The following is a 13446-nucleotide window of genomic DNA, read 5'->3' on the forward strand; positions in this document are numbered from 1 at the left end:
TCTCCGTCCTCTCTCCTATCTTTTCTCATGCCATGGCCACCCACACACCTCTTGTTCTGGCCACCTAGAAATAGCAATGGTCCTTTCCCCCTGCCTGGTACAGGACATGCAGACCTCTTCCACAGACACTCCTGGGAAGGAGGAAGACCACTTCTGAGGATGTCTTCTAGGAGATGCTCCTTAAACCCTGGACCCAGACCAAGGAGCCCCCTCTTCCTCTGTGTCTTCCCATCACCCTGGGAGCTGAGTCCACAGAACTATCTCTTCACTCCACTGTCTAGCCCTTGGGAAACAGAGATTTCTGTGGTAGCTGTCTTTCTACATCACACATGTACCAACGGCCCAGCACTTGGTGTGTGTCTGACAAATATCTGGATGAGTCAAGGTCAGTGTTCTACTTCCTCAGGCATACATGCTAGCTTCCTCAAGTCAAGTGCCATAAATATCCATGAATCAGAAGTTACGTGAGGGCAAGTACTGTGGCTTTTGATCCCTGTTGTTACCCCAAGGGCCTGGTACTCAATAAATACATTATCCCTAGATACATGAATGAATAAATGAAGAGTACATCACATATTTAAAATAATGTGAAAAACTCATCAGTGGCACCACCACCAACAAAAAAAAGTTCATAACCAGGTACTTTCATTAACTCTCTTAAATTTTAAATGTGGCACCTACTGAAAAGGCTTTCCTACTTCCAAGGAAGTTCCATGGGCCTGAAACACACATTAGAAACTTGAGGCACCAATCGCCACCCGGCCCAACCATCAACCAGAGCCCTGCAGGAACAGTGGTGCCCCAGGGAAAAAAGGAGCTGATCCAAGACTCCCCAGAGCAGCTTAGTGATCACTTTCTATAAAACATTTATTAGCATCGCTCCTCCCAACAGTCTCAAATATTCAGCAATTTACCTAACATGAATGAATAAACATTTTACTAAATAAAGACTGCTAACTTTGATAGTGTATCTGCATCTATATTCACATCACGCAAACACCCTTATTCTGTCCTTTGTCTTTTCTACATTCCCATCTTCTCCTTATTTCTCATGCACCCCTTTGTGCTTACTCCCTTCCTGCTTCACACACCCACACCCAGGTCCTACTAATGGGTCCCTACCTTGTTTGTGGTCAGTTAACACATAAGCTGCAGGAAGAGGCCCCTGCCTGCAATAAACTCATTACCTAATTGAGAAAAGGGTCCTAAGCTTATCCAGAATTGAAATACAAAGGCCAAACAAGAGCTCAGGGTTTTAGGGTTTCTCTTCTCATTCAGGACAGGCCCTCCATGTCACTCACTTCAAAAGGTATAACTACAAAAAGCAGGACTCGATCTTCAACAGCAGTACCTTCCATCTTCCACAGAATCTTTTGGCTTTTGGCACATCTCTACCTAAGACTGCTTATTGTATCAATGAAAAACAGTTCACTCAATAAACACTTCCACATTCCCATGTGAAAGCCACTATTACACATTTAAGGTTTTAAGGTTTTAAAGATGCTCCAGTTTTAAAACAAGTAATATTGTTTCAATACAGTTACCGGTGCCCTGAAAACCAGTGAGCAGAGGGAAGTCTTGGGTCATCTGACTTCAGAGAATGTCTGTGACTCAAAGTAACTAGTTTCACCTTCCTGGCCTTAGTTTCCTCTTGGATAAAATGAAACAACTGGACCATATCAATGTTTCCCAAAGTGTGGAGGGAGTCCAAACCAGGATATCTCAGTATTACAAGACAGGTCTTTGTGTGCACACAGCTAACACGTCTTAGTTTATTCTTTAGTGTTAATAGTTTTCCGAATGGTAGAAGTGTAAATAAATTTCCTTTGCAAATAAATGAATCTGTTCTTCTTTAAAAGGAGTCACTTTTATTTTAAAAGACTACTTAAAAACTACTTAGTAAATTAACAGTTCAAGTGGTTCTAGTAGCTGATCTTGAGGCCTGGCATAAAGCAGGGAAGTGTAAACCCCAGTTCCAGAAGGAAGAGGTGAATACCCTGGAGGTTCTTTGCTGGGAGGAAATACCGGGCACCAGAACAGCTGTACCTAACAGCCAGTCCTCCAAGCTCCCAGAGAAGGAGACTTGGAACTGACCTGGGAGGGCCAAGAAATTCCTGAGTTGAGTGCCAGGTGAAAGGAGAGAGAAGAAGCTCAAAGGTCCTGGGCAGAAGTACCAGGTCCCACCTGGAGGGGATGGGGGTACCGGGCCAGAGGGCGCGGCGGGGACTGGGATCCCTGGGTCCCAAGATAGAAGGGAGCCTTGAGGACTAGCTCCCTGGTCGGAGGGGTGATTTGAAGACGGGAGTGCAGGGGTCCTTAAGTGGAGAGGCGCGGTGGGGACTGGGGTCCCCTGGTCCAGAGCTGGAGAGGCGCGGTGGGGACCGGGGTCCGAAGCTGTAGGGGCGCTGTGGGGACCAGCTCCCTGGTCAGAGGGGTGCATTAGAGACCAGAGTGCCGGGGTCCCGAAATGGAGAGGCGGGGTGGGGACCGGGGTCCGGAGATGGAGGGGCGNGCGGCCGCGCCGCGGCAGCCCCACCGCCCCACACCCGTCGCGCCCCGCCCGCCCCACCTGTCCTCGCTGGCGGTGATCACGCCGTCCTCCTTGGGGATGAGCAGTGCGGCCGTGACGGCGTCCTGGTGGCCCTCGATCTTGCTCAGCAGCACCGGGCGGCTGCTCTGCGGCCTGGAGTGGATCTCGGCCGCCATGTTGGCGCGGCCGCGGCGTCCCGGCGGCCCGTCAGCTGACGGCGGGCGGGCGGCGGGCGGGGACGCGCCGGTTCCCTCGGCAACGCCGCCGCGTGGGCGCCGCGCCGCCGTAGCGCCGCGAGTACCGCCGCCGCGCGCCCGTAGTGCCTGGAGAAGCGGCTCGGCCGCAAAGTCCGAGGCCCGCGGGGACCGCAGAGGGCTTCGGCCGAGAAGCGGGGACAGCAGTGAAGACTCAGCAGAAGAGCCATCACCCAGGGATGACTGAGCGGCCGGAGACCGGAGGCGCTGTCTCTCAAACCAGGGCCCTAGGAAAATAATGGGACTGCACTGCATCCGCCCGAAGAAGCCATTGTCGGAAAGACACACCTTAATTAAAATGTGAAAAAATATAGGGCATTTTAGAATCTACTGCAGACGATACTCAGATTATCTCACCTAATACCGATCACCGTGGGAGGTGGATAGATGGGTGTTCCCATGTTCCCTATTTATTGATTTATTGATTGATTGATTGATTTTAGAGCTGAGAAAGCTGAGCCACAGAAAAGTTCATTTACCTGCTTAATGGTGCACACCTATGAGAGAGAGAAGAGCATTTCCTAATCTCCCAGAGCTGACCAGATACTGCCTGACCCGCTTTGGTGTGACTGCAAGGTGGCAGGGCTCCTGTCTGTGGAACATAAACGTCGCACAGACCACTCTCTAACTGTGTTTAAATGTAGCCATATATGAACATTGCACAGACCACCAAAGTGATCAAATGATCCAACATGCTCCTGTCCTGGCTACTATGAGTGATTCCTATTTCTTTACCAATTATACCTTTAGCTTCTATCTAGTCTTGCTCCAATTAGGTAAAATTTGTTAAAATGTTTAATCTTAGAATTACCCTCACTTCCTGTCAACACCCAATCCAGAGGGAAACCCTCTTTTCTTAAACACCGCCCCCTAATCATCTAGCCTGAACTCAAATTCGGATAGCCTCTTACCCAGATGCCCCTCATTTCCTGGTGATGCGCCTTCTTCCAGCAAGTAATCAACCTCACTTGTTCCACTGTGGCTGTACTCCTGCTGGTTTTAGCTGGAGGACCTTGACAGTGAGTTAAAGGTCATGATTGGGACCCAGGAAGTCAATGACTCCTGTGAGCCCCTCACCCCCTCCACTGTATTATTCTGGCACCTGAACTGAAGGATTGCTCTAGAACTAGGCTGTACATTATTCACATAACTACTGAGCATTTGAAATGTGATGAATCCCAAATGAGTTGTGCTATAAAGTGCAAAATTCATACCTGATTAAAAAAATATTTTTGGTTATAGGTGTACACAATGGCTTCATTTTTTAATGTGGTGCTGAGAATCGAACCCAGTGCCTCACACGTGCTAGGCAAGCACTCTACCACTGAGCCACACCTCCAGCCCCACATAGCTGATTTTAAACACTCCATGTAAAACAAAAAGGATGTAAGATATTTCATGAATAATTTTCATATGGATTGTGGAAATGATACTACTTTGGATAAATTGAATTGAATAAAATAGTATTAAGATTAATATGATTGAGTTTTTTCTTTTCTTTTTTTACTTGTTGATGGACCTTTATTTTATTTATTTGTATATGGTACTGAGAATTGAACACAGTGCCTCACACATGTAAGGCAAGCACTCTACTACTGAGCCATGACCCCAGCCCAGTTTTTTCTTTTTTAAAGGTAAGTAATAAAAAGTTTGGACTACAGATGTGGCTCCATGGCATTTCTATTGGACAAGGATGCACCAATACTTTCCTATGTTGAAGTTAATAACCAAACATTCATAGACTCATTTATTCATCAATTCACAAGCTTGTATCACACACCTACCATGTACCTACCATATTGTTGACAAGATGAGTAAGACATGGCTTAATGCAAGGCTTATACAAGATAATGTCTAGACAGTTGACTGAAAACGTTGGTCAACAAATAACAAGTATTTCAAGTACCTATTATGAGGCAGGTGCCTTTCCAAATGCAGCAGTGGCCAAAAGACATAGAAAAAAAATTTACTATTAGAACTTACACTCCAATGAAGGAACCAGATTGTAAACTAGATAACTAAATTATATGGTATATTAGAATATGTTAAATGCAATAGAGAAAATAAAGCAAGGAAGGGTGGTAGGAAGTATAGAGGTGGTGTGGTTTTTAAGTAGGATGGAGGGGTGGCTACAGAGATAAAAGCACAGACCACCTTCTTGGAAGAGGAGGGGTCAGCAGGCAGTCTCTGGTCTCAGCTCCTTCAGGGACTGCCTCAGCTGCTGAGAGGCACGGTGCCTTCACAGTGCAGCTTGCTTTCTGTAATTGAACAAGATGAGAACATGCAGGCCTGACCCTCAGGACACACTGCTGGGCAATGCTTGCTCCAGAATTTTCCTCTGGACCAGATGAGACTTTGTCAGTCTCACAGCTGATGACTCCTGCCTAATCCTGTTACCTCCCTGGGCCTTCACAGGTAGTGGCCCCTAATAAATAACCTGGTGTGTTAACTTCTCAGTTTATGCTTCTAGAAAATATAACTTGAGACAAGTGGCAGTGGAAGCCTCACTGAGAAGTGACATTCTGTGCGCAAAGTACTATCCTGGAAAAGGAAACAGTATGTGCTAAGGCCCTGAGGCTGAAGCGTATCCAGGGGTTTATAGGAACAGCAAGGCAGCCAGTGAGGCAGGAGCAGAGTGGGTGATGTGAAGAGAGAAGAGAGATGAGGACAGAAAAGTCACCGGACAGATCTGGTTCAACCTAGAGGACATGGTAAGGATTTTGTCTTTTACTTTTAATGTGATAGGAGGCCAGTGGAGGGTTTTGAACAGAAGACTGGCTTAATCCACCTCCAGTTTTAAAAAGCAGTAGTGGCAGCCAGGGTGTTGGCCAGATAGTCAATGATATAAGGCACTGGAGAGATGATGGTGGTGTTCTGATTGTCCTTGTGATGAGAAGAAGTCAGGTTCTAGACCCGTCTTGAAGGTGGAGCCTGAGATATTCGCTGGATATATATGTATAATATGCATATTCATATTGCATAATATGAAAGAAAGAGAGGAGTTGGGAATGACTCCAAGATTTGTGGACTGAGCAACTGGAAGGATTGAGCTGCCATTTACGAAGCTGGGGAAGATGTGGAAGGAGCAGATTTGAGAGAGAAGAAGAGAATAGGAAGCTTCCGACGTTTGACAGATCTCCAACCGATTATCTCCCAATAAATAAAATATTGCAAAATGACACCTTCACGTGCTTCCTTCAAATCCACTTATCTGACTGATGTCCCATAAAGTTTCAATACTTTATATAAATACAATGGCCTGTCATGGTAGCCTTTCACTCCTCCTCAGAGAATCTGCTTCTGCCAGAAATCTATTGCCTTATTTTGGGATAGGTGTGTGGAACTCCTCTTTTGTTCTTTTCCCTCCCCAGTGTGAACCTTATATAGGCTGAGATGAAGCAATCAGATTCTCTGCCCTGAAGGGTTGAGTTAAGAAACCCAAATGAGCCGTGTGTCCTTGGCATTGAAGATTCTTGAGTTAAGCACTAACATGCTTTGGTCTGTTTCAGGGAGATGAGTGCAAAGGACTCTGTCTAGGACAGGAAGAAAAGACAAGGCCTGCTTGGAGGCTATTACAATAACCAGGGCAAGAGGTAAGAGGAGCTCTCAGGTGTCTGCTGTAAAAATAAGTTGATGACTGAACAAAAGAGGGCATTTGTGAAAACAGGAACAATTAATGACAGGAATCCAATCTGGGTGACTGCAGGGCAGTCCAGACCACAGAAAAAGGTACCCCTTTGAGGGTCTAGATGTTCAACAGGCAAAACAAAAGGAATTCTGATAAGCTTCTCTCGGTGACTTCATATAAGGTTATTTAAAAATTCATATTGTTTGACAGAAAAGTAATAAAATGATGTAACTAAAGAGTGAAAAATGAAGAAAAAAATACTCATAATTCCACTGTGACTATTTTATTTTCCCAATGCTTATATTTTTTTAAAAAATCTACTGTTACATTGTTTTTAAATACAAATCATAATTTGGGGGCAAGACTTGTGGAGTAAACAGAATATTTGCTCAATGGTGGCTGGACAGATGGTCTGCAACTTTAAAACTAAAAATGAATATAAATGTTTTCTGATAAAATTTAAGTGTTTTGTTTAAACTGAAAGTGAAACAAGTTTTTTGTCTTGCGTTAACTACAAAAGAAGTAACAAGAGAGCAACTGACTGGGTGAAGTAACTTCTCCCAACAACCTTTGGACCCAAAGTCCTCTCAAGCCACGCTGGTAGGAAAGTAACCCATCACAGGCAGAACCAGCACATGCGCGTGCGCACTAAAATGCTTCGGCTGCGCATCGCCCCCTGGTGGTGTTCCCGCCTTCCGCCTCTTTCCGTCCGCCAGTTCTTGGGGATCTGTGTCCCTGTGACACGGCTCCGACTGTTTTCCTTCCGGCTCCCATTGCTTTCTGCCTTGTACAATGGCTTCTGGACTGGTGAGGCTGTTCCAGCTTGGGCCTCGGTGCCTCCTGGCGCGAGACGCCCCCACGCTCGTCTTGCCGGTTCGGGGAGTAAAGGGTTTCCGCGCCGCGTTCCGCTTCCAGAAGGAGTTAGAGCGGTGGCGCCTGCTCCGCTGCCCACCGCCACCCGTCCGCCGGTAAGAGCCTCCGGAGGCGTCTGGGTGGCCGCGGGGCAGGCGGGACCTGGGTATTCTCCCCAAGATTTCTGCCCGGCGGCGGCCGCGTGTCTATCTTGAGCGTAAAAGGTTTGAAAAACGTGGAAGAGACCTGGATGGGTGGCCTAAGGAGAGGGGTGTGTGCCCCGGGCGGTGGAGCGCCGGGCGCCGGTCTCTGCAGCGCCCCTTGGGATCTTAGGAAGAGTGTGGGGAATGGGGATGACTGCAGGGCACGCTGTCCCCGGGCCTTGGTGAGGCCTGGTAGCCTCGCTCTGAGGGCAAGAGGGAGGAAGCTCCGCAGCAGTGCCAGCTAGGGCAGGTCACTTACTGACTGTGCACCCACAGGTCCGCAGCCCAAAGTTAAAGGGAACCTTCACCCTAAGGTTCTGGCCCCCATGGATCTTGTTGCAGCCTGGCAAAAAGAATCGCCCCAGATGGGAGCACACTTCACACAGGGCCCTGCTGATGAACCCAGCCTAATTCCATCTTAAGATAGGGAGCCACCTCCTCATAAAATCAGGAGAAGTTAATTTCTGTTTTACTATAAATTACTACCGTTTCTAAACTTGCTTGGAACACCTGCCTGTGCCTTGAACTCGCCCATGCCTGGCTTTCCCTGACCAGATAACAACCCTCTCTGAAACCTCAGTGGCCTCATAAGTTCTGATGTTGGGATCTAAATTTATTCCCTACCTTGAAATGTTAAGCCATGTGGATCTTTACCCTACTATCTGCCTTTGTATTATGCTTGTCAAAATCCTGTTATCTGTAAGTTCTCAAGAACACCCCCCCCCCCGCACACACACACCCCTTTACAACCCTTTGTGCTTTAAAACTATGTTCCTAGAGAGCTGGGGGACTGTACTGTAGACCAGGGTTTTCAGGAGGGACAGTCCTGGCCAGAATTACACGCTTACTTTAATTTGATTTAAAATTGAAGTCAGTGGTCTTTTCTTTGTGTCCTGGTTTAACACTTTCGTCTTGCTTTTTTTCTCTTTAATAATGTTTTTGATGTGTTTTAAGACAAAGACAAAAATAAGGATGGATGCACTTCACTCTCTTTATTGGCATTTGAACGTCACATTATTGCTAGTATAGCCAATGAAACAGAGTGTCTTTGAAGTGTTTTCAGCTTTGGAAACTTATTCATGGTATAAAATTTTGGTAACAAATACTGTTCTCAAAAAATATTGATCCAGTTTATATGTCTACAGTAGGAATATACTTGCCAAAGATTATTGTTCTTTTCATAATAGGCAAAAAAAAAAAAAAGTAATCTCTTCCTAATTCACTTTTCTTTGCTTATTATAAAGCTAAGTATTTTAAACTTTTAAAGTAGGAAGAAAATTTGTGAATTACATTGGTCCATATATTATATACATTTTATACTTTCAAATCAGATTTTCATAATTTGTTGCCCCTTTTTTACTTAAAAGTTTTGAGTATCACTTTTCTTTAGAAGAAGATGTTTTAGTTCATTCTTGGAAATGATTATGAACTTTTTTTTTCCTTCATGCTAGGGATTGCACGCAGGGTTTGTGTATGCTAGGCAGGCACTCTTATTACTGAGCTATATCCCTAGCCCATGATTATAAACTTTAACATATTTATAATATTGATGCCAGATTATTTAATTACTAATTTAAATGGATACCTCCAAAACTTAAATTTAGTAAATTTATAATAAATATAATGTACTTGCTGTTTATGGTCTGAATCCATGAAATTATAATTATGTCTCATACCTAAGTGGAAAGTGTAGTTCCATTGTCAGAGCAGAAATGAGCAACCTAAAGGTTATAACAGTGGCTTAGTCTCTGATGTGGAACAACCGGTTTAATGTGACAGGTCAAAAGGAAAATTAATCCTACCGTATATGTGGAATATAGCAAAAGACTGCTAGCATTCATCTGAGTTAAGTTTTTATATTTAGACGATTGGAGCTTGGCATTAAAAAAGAAGCAACCTTTTTTCATTTCCTTTATACAATTAATAAAATTATAGTGCAATGAAAAATTTTTATATAATGGTAAGATCTTGTTCTCTTGACCATCTCTTACTGTCTTTATGTTTTCAGTTCAGAGAAGCCCAATTGGGATTACCATGCTGAAATACAAGCTTTTGGACATCGATTACAGGAAACCTTTTCCTTAGATCTTCTCAAAACTGCTTTTGTTAATAGCTGCTACATTGCAAGTGAAGAGGCAAAACGGCAAAATCTTGGAGTCGAGAAAGAAGTTGCTCTTCTGAATCTCAAAGATAATCAAGAACTATCTGAACAAGGAATATCTTTTTCACAAACTTGCCTCACACAGTTTCTTGAAGATGAGTTCCCACACTTGCCCACTGAAGGCATCAGAAGTCTAGTTAACTTTCTAACTGGTGAGGAAGTTGTGTGTCACGTGGCTAGAAACTTGGCTGTCGAGCAGTTAACACTGAGTGCAGAATTTCCAGTCCCCCCACCTGTATTGCAGCGGACTTTCTTTGCAGTAATTGGAGCCCTGCTACAAAGCAGCGGACCTGAGAGGACTGCACTTTTCATCAGGGTAGGTAGTTATTAACTGCACGTGTTTGGACATGCTTAAGGTAGAACAAAAAAAATTTCCTTTTCTGATTCATTTCTTTAATATATCACCTTGGAAGTGACATTTTTCTTCCAACAAAAATCCATTAAAGATCTGAAGCTTTTATATAGTCGATTCTTACTTATTACAGTCAGCTTGTACTAAGGACATCACAGAAGTGGAAAATTTTGGATTGTGACTTCCAAAGGAGTGCAAATCATGTCATCTTCAGCTTTATATACATCCTAGGGCCAAGGATAATGCCTATGCCTACATGGCAGTCAGTAGGTATTTAGTAAATGAATGAGGTCAGGGGTCACTGCAGGCATCTCAGGTAGTTGGAAACATCATGCTTGGGTACCAACTGCTGTTTGTTCTAAAAAGTGATCCTAGATTTCTGAGTTCCTGTAAGGTATAACTCTTTACTATCCAGTACCTTAGCTAATTGAAATTCTTATGTAATTGGTACAACTGACTCCCACTGTCTTTGTAGAATTTATTAATGGGGAAAAGTTTTATCCTTTGCCATTAGATGAAAAGATGTTTACTGTTTAGTAATAAAGAATTCACAGGGTTACTTATAAGTAACAAAAACAGGCTCTTGATTTAGAAATTGGAATGTCAGGTCCATAAAACTTGCTCACTTGCTTTTGAACTCTATTCAGTTAGATACCAAGTTTGGTGATTTTGTTAGAGAAAAATACCTCTCTTCACCACCAATGCAGACTTTGTTCATAGGCAAGCCCTGTCTTCCTCCTTCTCCAAGGAGGGCCTATGATAGGTAGGATTTCTTTTTTTTATTAGTGAAGCTGAAATAAAAGTTCTTGTGCTTGAATGATTGTTGTAATGAAATGGACTTTTTATTTTGTGAACTAAGAGATCTTTTAAAATTTTTCCCCTCTTGACTACATTCATCCATCCTGTGTTATTACCAGTGTTTGTTATATGAGTTAATTGCAATGTAAAATTGCTGTGAAAATAATGCTTCTAAATTTTCTATACAATAATTTTATTGACAAAATTATTTTGCCTTGAATGTGTGTCTTTAACATGATTTTCTGACAGAAGTTATTGCCATTTATTTATCACTAAACATTTTTTCTTAGTGGTAGGAATTTAAATCTAAATTCTATCTTCTGCATAATTTTAGTGGACCATATTGATGCTATAAAAATTATAGTTTATATGAAAAAAAACTTGGGGAACGGAGGTATAGCTCAGTGGTTGAGTGCTTATCTGCTATGTAGGCCCCCGAGTTCAGACCCTAGCACAGGAGGTTGGGGGTATATAGGCCTACATGGGAATGAAAAAACACAGGCTGAAAATTCCTTATCCAAAATGTTTGGGATGAGAAGTGTCTTGGATTTGGGATTTTTTTCTTTCAAATTTTGCAATATTTGCAAAACTTTACTAGTTGAACTTCCCTAATCTGAAAATAGAAAATTTGAAATCTGAAATGGTCCAAAATTTGAAAGTTTTTGAGCACCAATATGTTGCTTGAAAAGATGAGATTTTAGAGCGTTTCAGATTTTGGATTTTCAGGTTAGGGATGCTCAACTAGTAAAGTTTTTCTGTTAAAAGTGTACTTAGAATTTTGGTCCTTAGGTTCTTTGTATTAATTTAAATGTATAAACTGCTGTTTTTTCTATGCAGGACTTCTTAATTACTCAGATGACTGGAAAAGATCTATTTGATATGTGGAAGATAATAAATCCTATGGGACTGCTGGTAGAAGAATTGAAGAAGAGAAACATTTCGGCTCCTGAATCTAGAATTACTAGGCAGTCTGGAAGCACCACAGCTCTGCCTTTGTATTTCATTGGCTTATACTGGTTAGTAAAATTTCAGTCTTCATAATTTCATTGGAAGCTATAAAAACACAACTCTTCACAGTTTTTTGTTGTTGTTGTAGATGGACACAGTATCTTTATTTATTTATTTTTGTGTAGTTCTGAGGATTGAACCCAGTGCCTCACACATTCGAGGCAAGTGCTCTGCCACTGAGCTACAATCCCATGACCTTTAATAGCATTAAAAATTTTTTAAAAAATCTCATCCCCATGGTTATTTACTACTTCCTTTTGATCATTCATTAAGGCAGGCAAGGAATCTATGTTTTGCTGATGGTAGTTTTCATTGACCAACTATTTACTATAGAATCACATAGGATATATGTTTGCCTAAATTTTTCTGTGTAAAAATAAATTTTAACTTGTTTTTTATAAATTGAACCTGAATCTATTCCTGTCAGCAGCTTCAGCTGAGCCTAGAAGTGGAAAATGTGTAAAACAACCAATGTTGAAAGCTTTTTAGTTGCTAGTAAGAAATTGATCTGCCCCACATTGATTTCAGGTATTAAGATTAAAGTGTTTGGGGCTGGAAGTGTAGTTCCATAGTGAAATGCTTGCCTGTCATGCACAAGACCCTGATCCCCAGCACTACCAAAAAAAAAAAAAAAAAAAAAAAATTAAAGTGTTTATAATATAATCATTGAATATCTAAGAGAGCTATATTAAGATTTAGGTCAGTATTTTTGGAAATTTTGTGTGATGAGGATTTTATGACTATAAAAGCAGTGGAAGACATCACAAAGGAGAAAATGAATAGAATTATATATTATAAAAGTTTCATCTTCAGTTTCATGTGAAGTATAAAGCAAAAACAATGAGATACGCTCTTTTTGCTTATTAGATTAATAAATCTTAAACACAACTTTTATCAGTACTTATCTTTATCAGCAATTCATACTCTGCTAGTAGAGAAAGAAAATGTATAATATTGCTGTAAGAAATTGTCCCAAGAATCTCTTAAAATTTTCATGCCCTTTGATTTGATATTTCTACTTTTAGTTATCTTTGAAATATCACAGATAGAAATTTGTAGGGAAAAAATATTCATTTGTTGTTTTCACGTCTTTATATACTACGTAGAATAGTTCCTGGAACTTGATAGTCAGTAAATTGTTATTGAATTAATAAAATATTACAGATAAGTTTGGCATCCAACAAGGGAGTGAGAGTATATATACCCAACTGAATATAGTAATAGCTCCTGCAGGTGATTTTTAAAGAATTTTTAATGACATTGGGAAATGATTTTTCAACTAAAAAATAATATAAGAAGCAAGTTGCCATATTGCTAACAGTGATTGTCATTGGATCATAGTATTTTCCAGAATTTTACATAGTGAATTTTTAAAGATGATTGGTGATATTGACATCATTGGATTAAAGCATGATGATAAAGCTTCTGGGTTTCAACTTCATTTAGATGATTTTCTTTATTCCTCACTTTATGCAATATGTACATGTATAATTATTATTTTTTTTTAATTTTTTATTGTTGGTTGTTCAAAACATTACAAATTTCTTGACATATCATATTCCACACTTTGATTCAAGTGGGTTATGAACTCCCACCTTCACCCCATACACAGATTGCAGAATCACATCAGTTACACATCCATTGATTTACATATTGCCAT

At 41.6% G+C, this 13446-nt stretch overlaps 2 protein-coding genes across 2 annotated transcripts in view; one reads left to right on the forward strand and one right to left on the reverse strand.

Annotated features, from left to right (window-relative positions):
- The window catches only part of Wdfy1 (WD repeat and FYVE domain containing 1), a 45925-nt gene extending 43173 nt beyond the window's left edge, over nucleotides 1–2752 (reverse strand). The window contains exon 1 of the mRNA XM_015481457.2: nucleotides 2570–2752. Coding sequence (XP_015336943.1) covers nucleotides 2570–2706 — 137 coding nt within the window. The 5' untranslated portion in view covers nucleotides 2707–2752. The remainder of the gene's footprint in view (nucleotides 1–2569) is intronic.
- Nucleotides 2753–7156: 4404 nt separating this feature from the next.
- Mrpl44 (mitochondrial ribosomal protein L44) overlaps nucleotides 7157–13446 on the forward strand; it is a 13543-nt gene continuing 7253 nt past the window's right edge. Inside the window, exons 1-3 of the mRNA XM_015481459.2 lie at nucleotides 7157–7380; nucleotides 9476–9944; nucleotides 11616–11794. Of these exons, the coding sequence (XP_015336945.1) occupies nucleotides 7205–7380; nucleotides 9476–9944; nucleotides 11616–11794 (824 nt within the window). The 5' untranslated portion in view covers nucleotides 7157–7204. The remainder of the gene's footprint in view (nucleotides 7381–9475; nucleotides 9945–11615; nucleotides 11795–13446) is intronic.

Source organism: Marmota marmota, unplaced genomic scaffold (assembly GCF_001458135.2).
Source record: "Marmota marmota marmota unplaced genomic scaffold, marMar, whole genome shotgun sequence".
Taxonomy (NCBI): domain Eukaryota; kingdom Metazoa; phylum Chordata; class Mammalia; order Rodentia; family Sciuridae; genus Marmota; species Marmota marmota.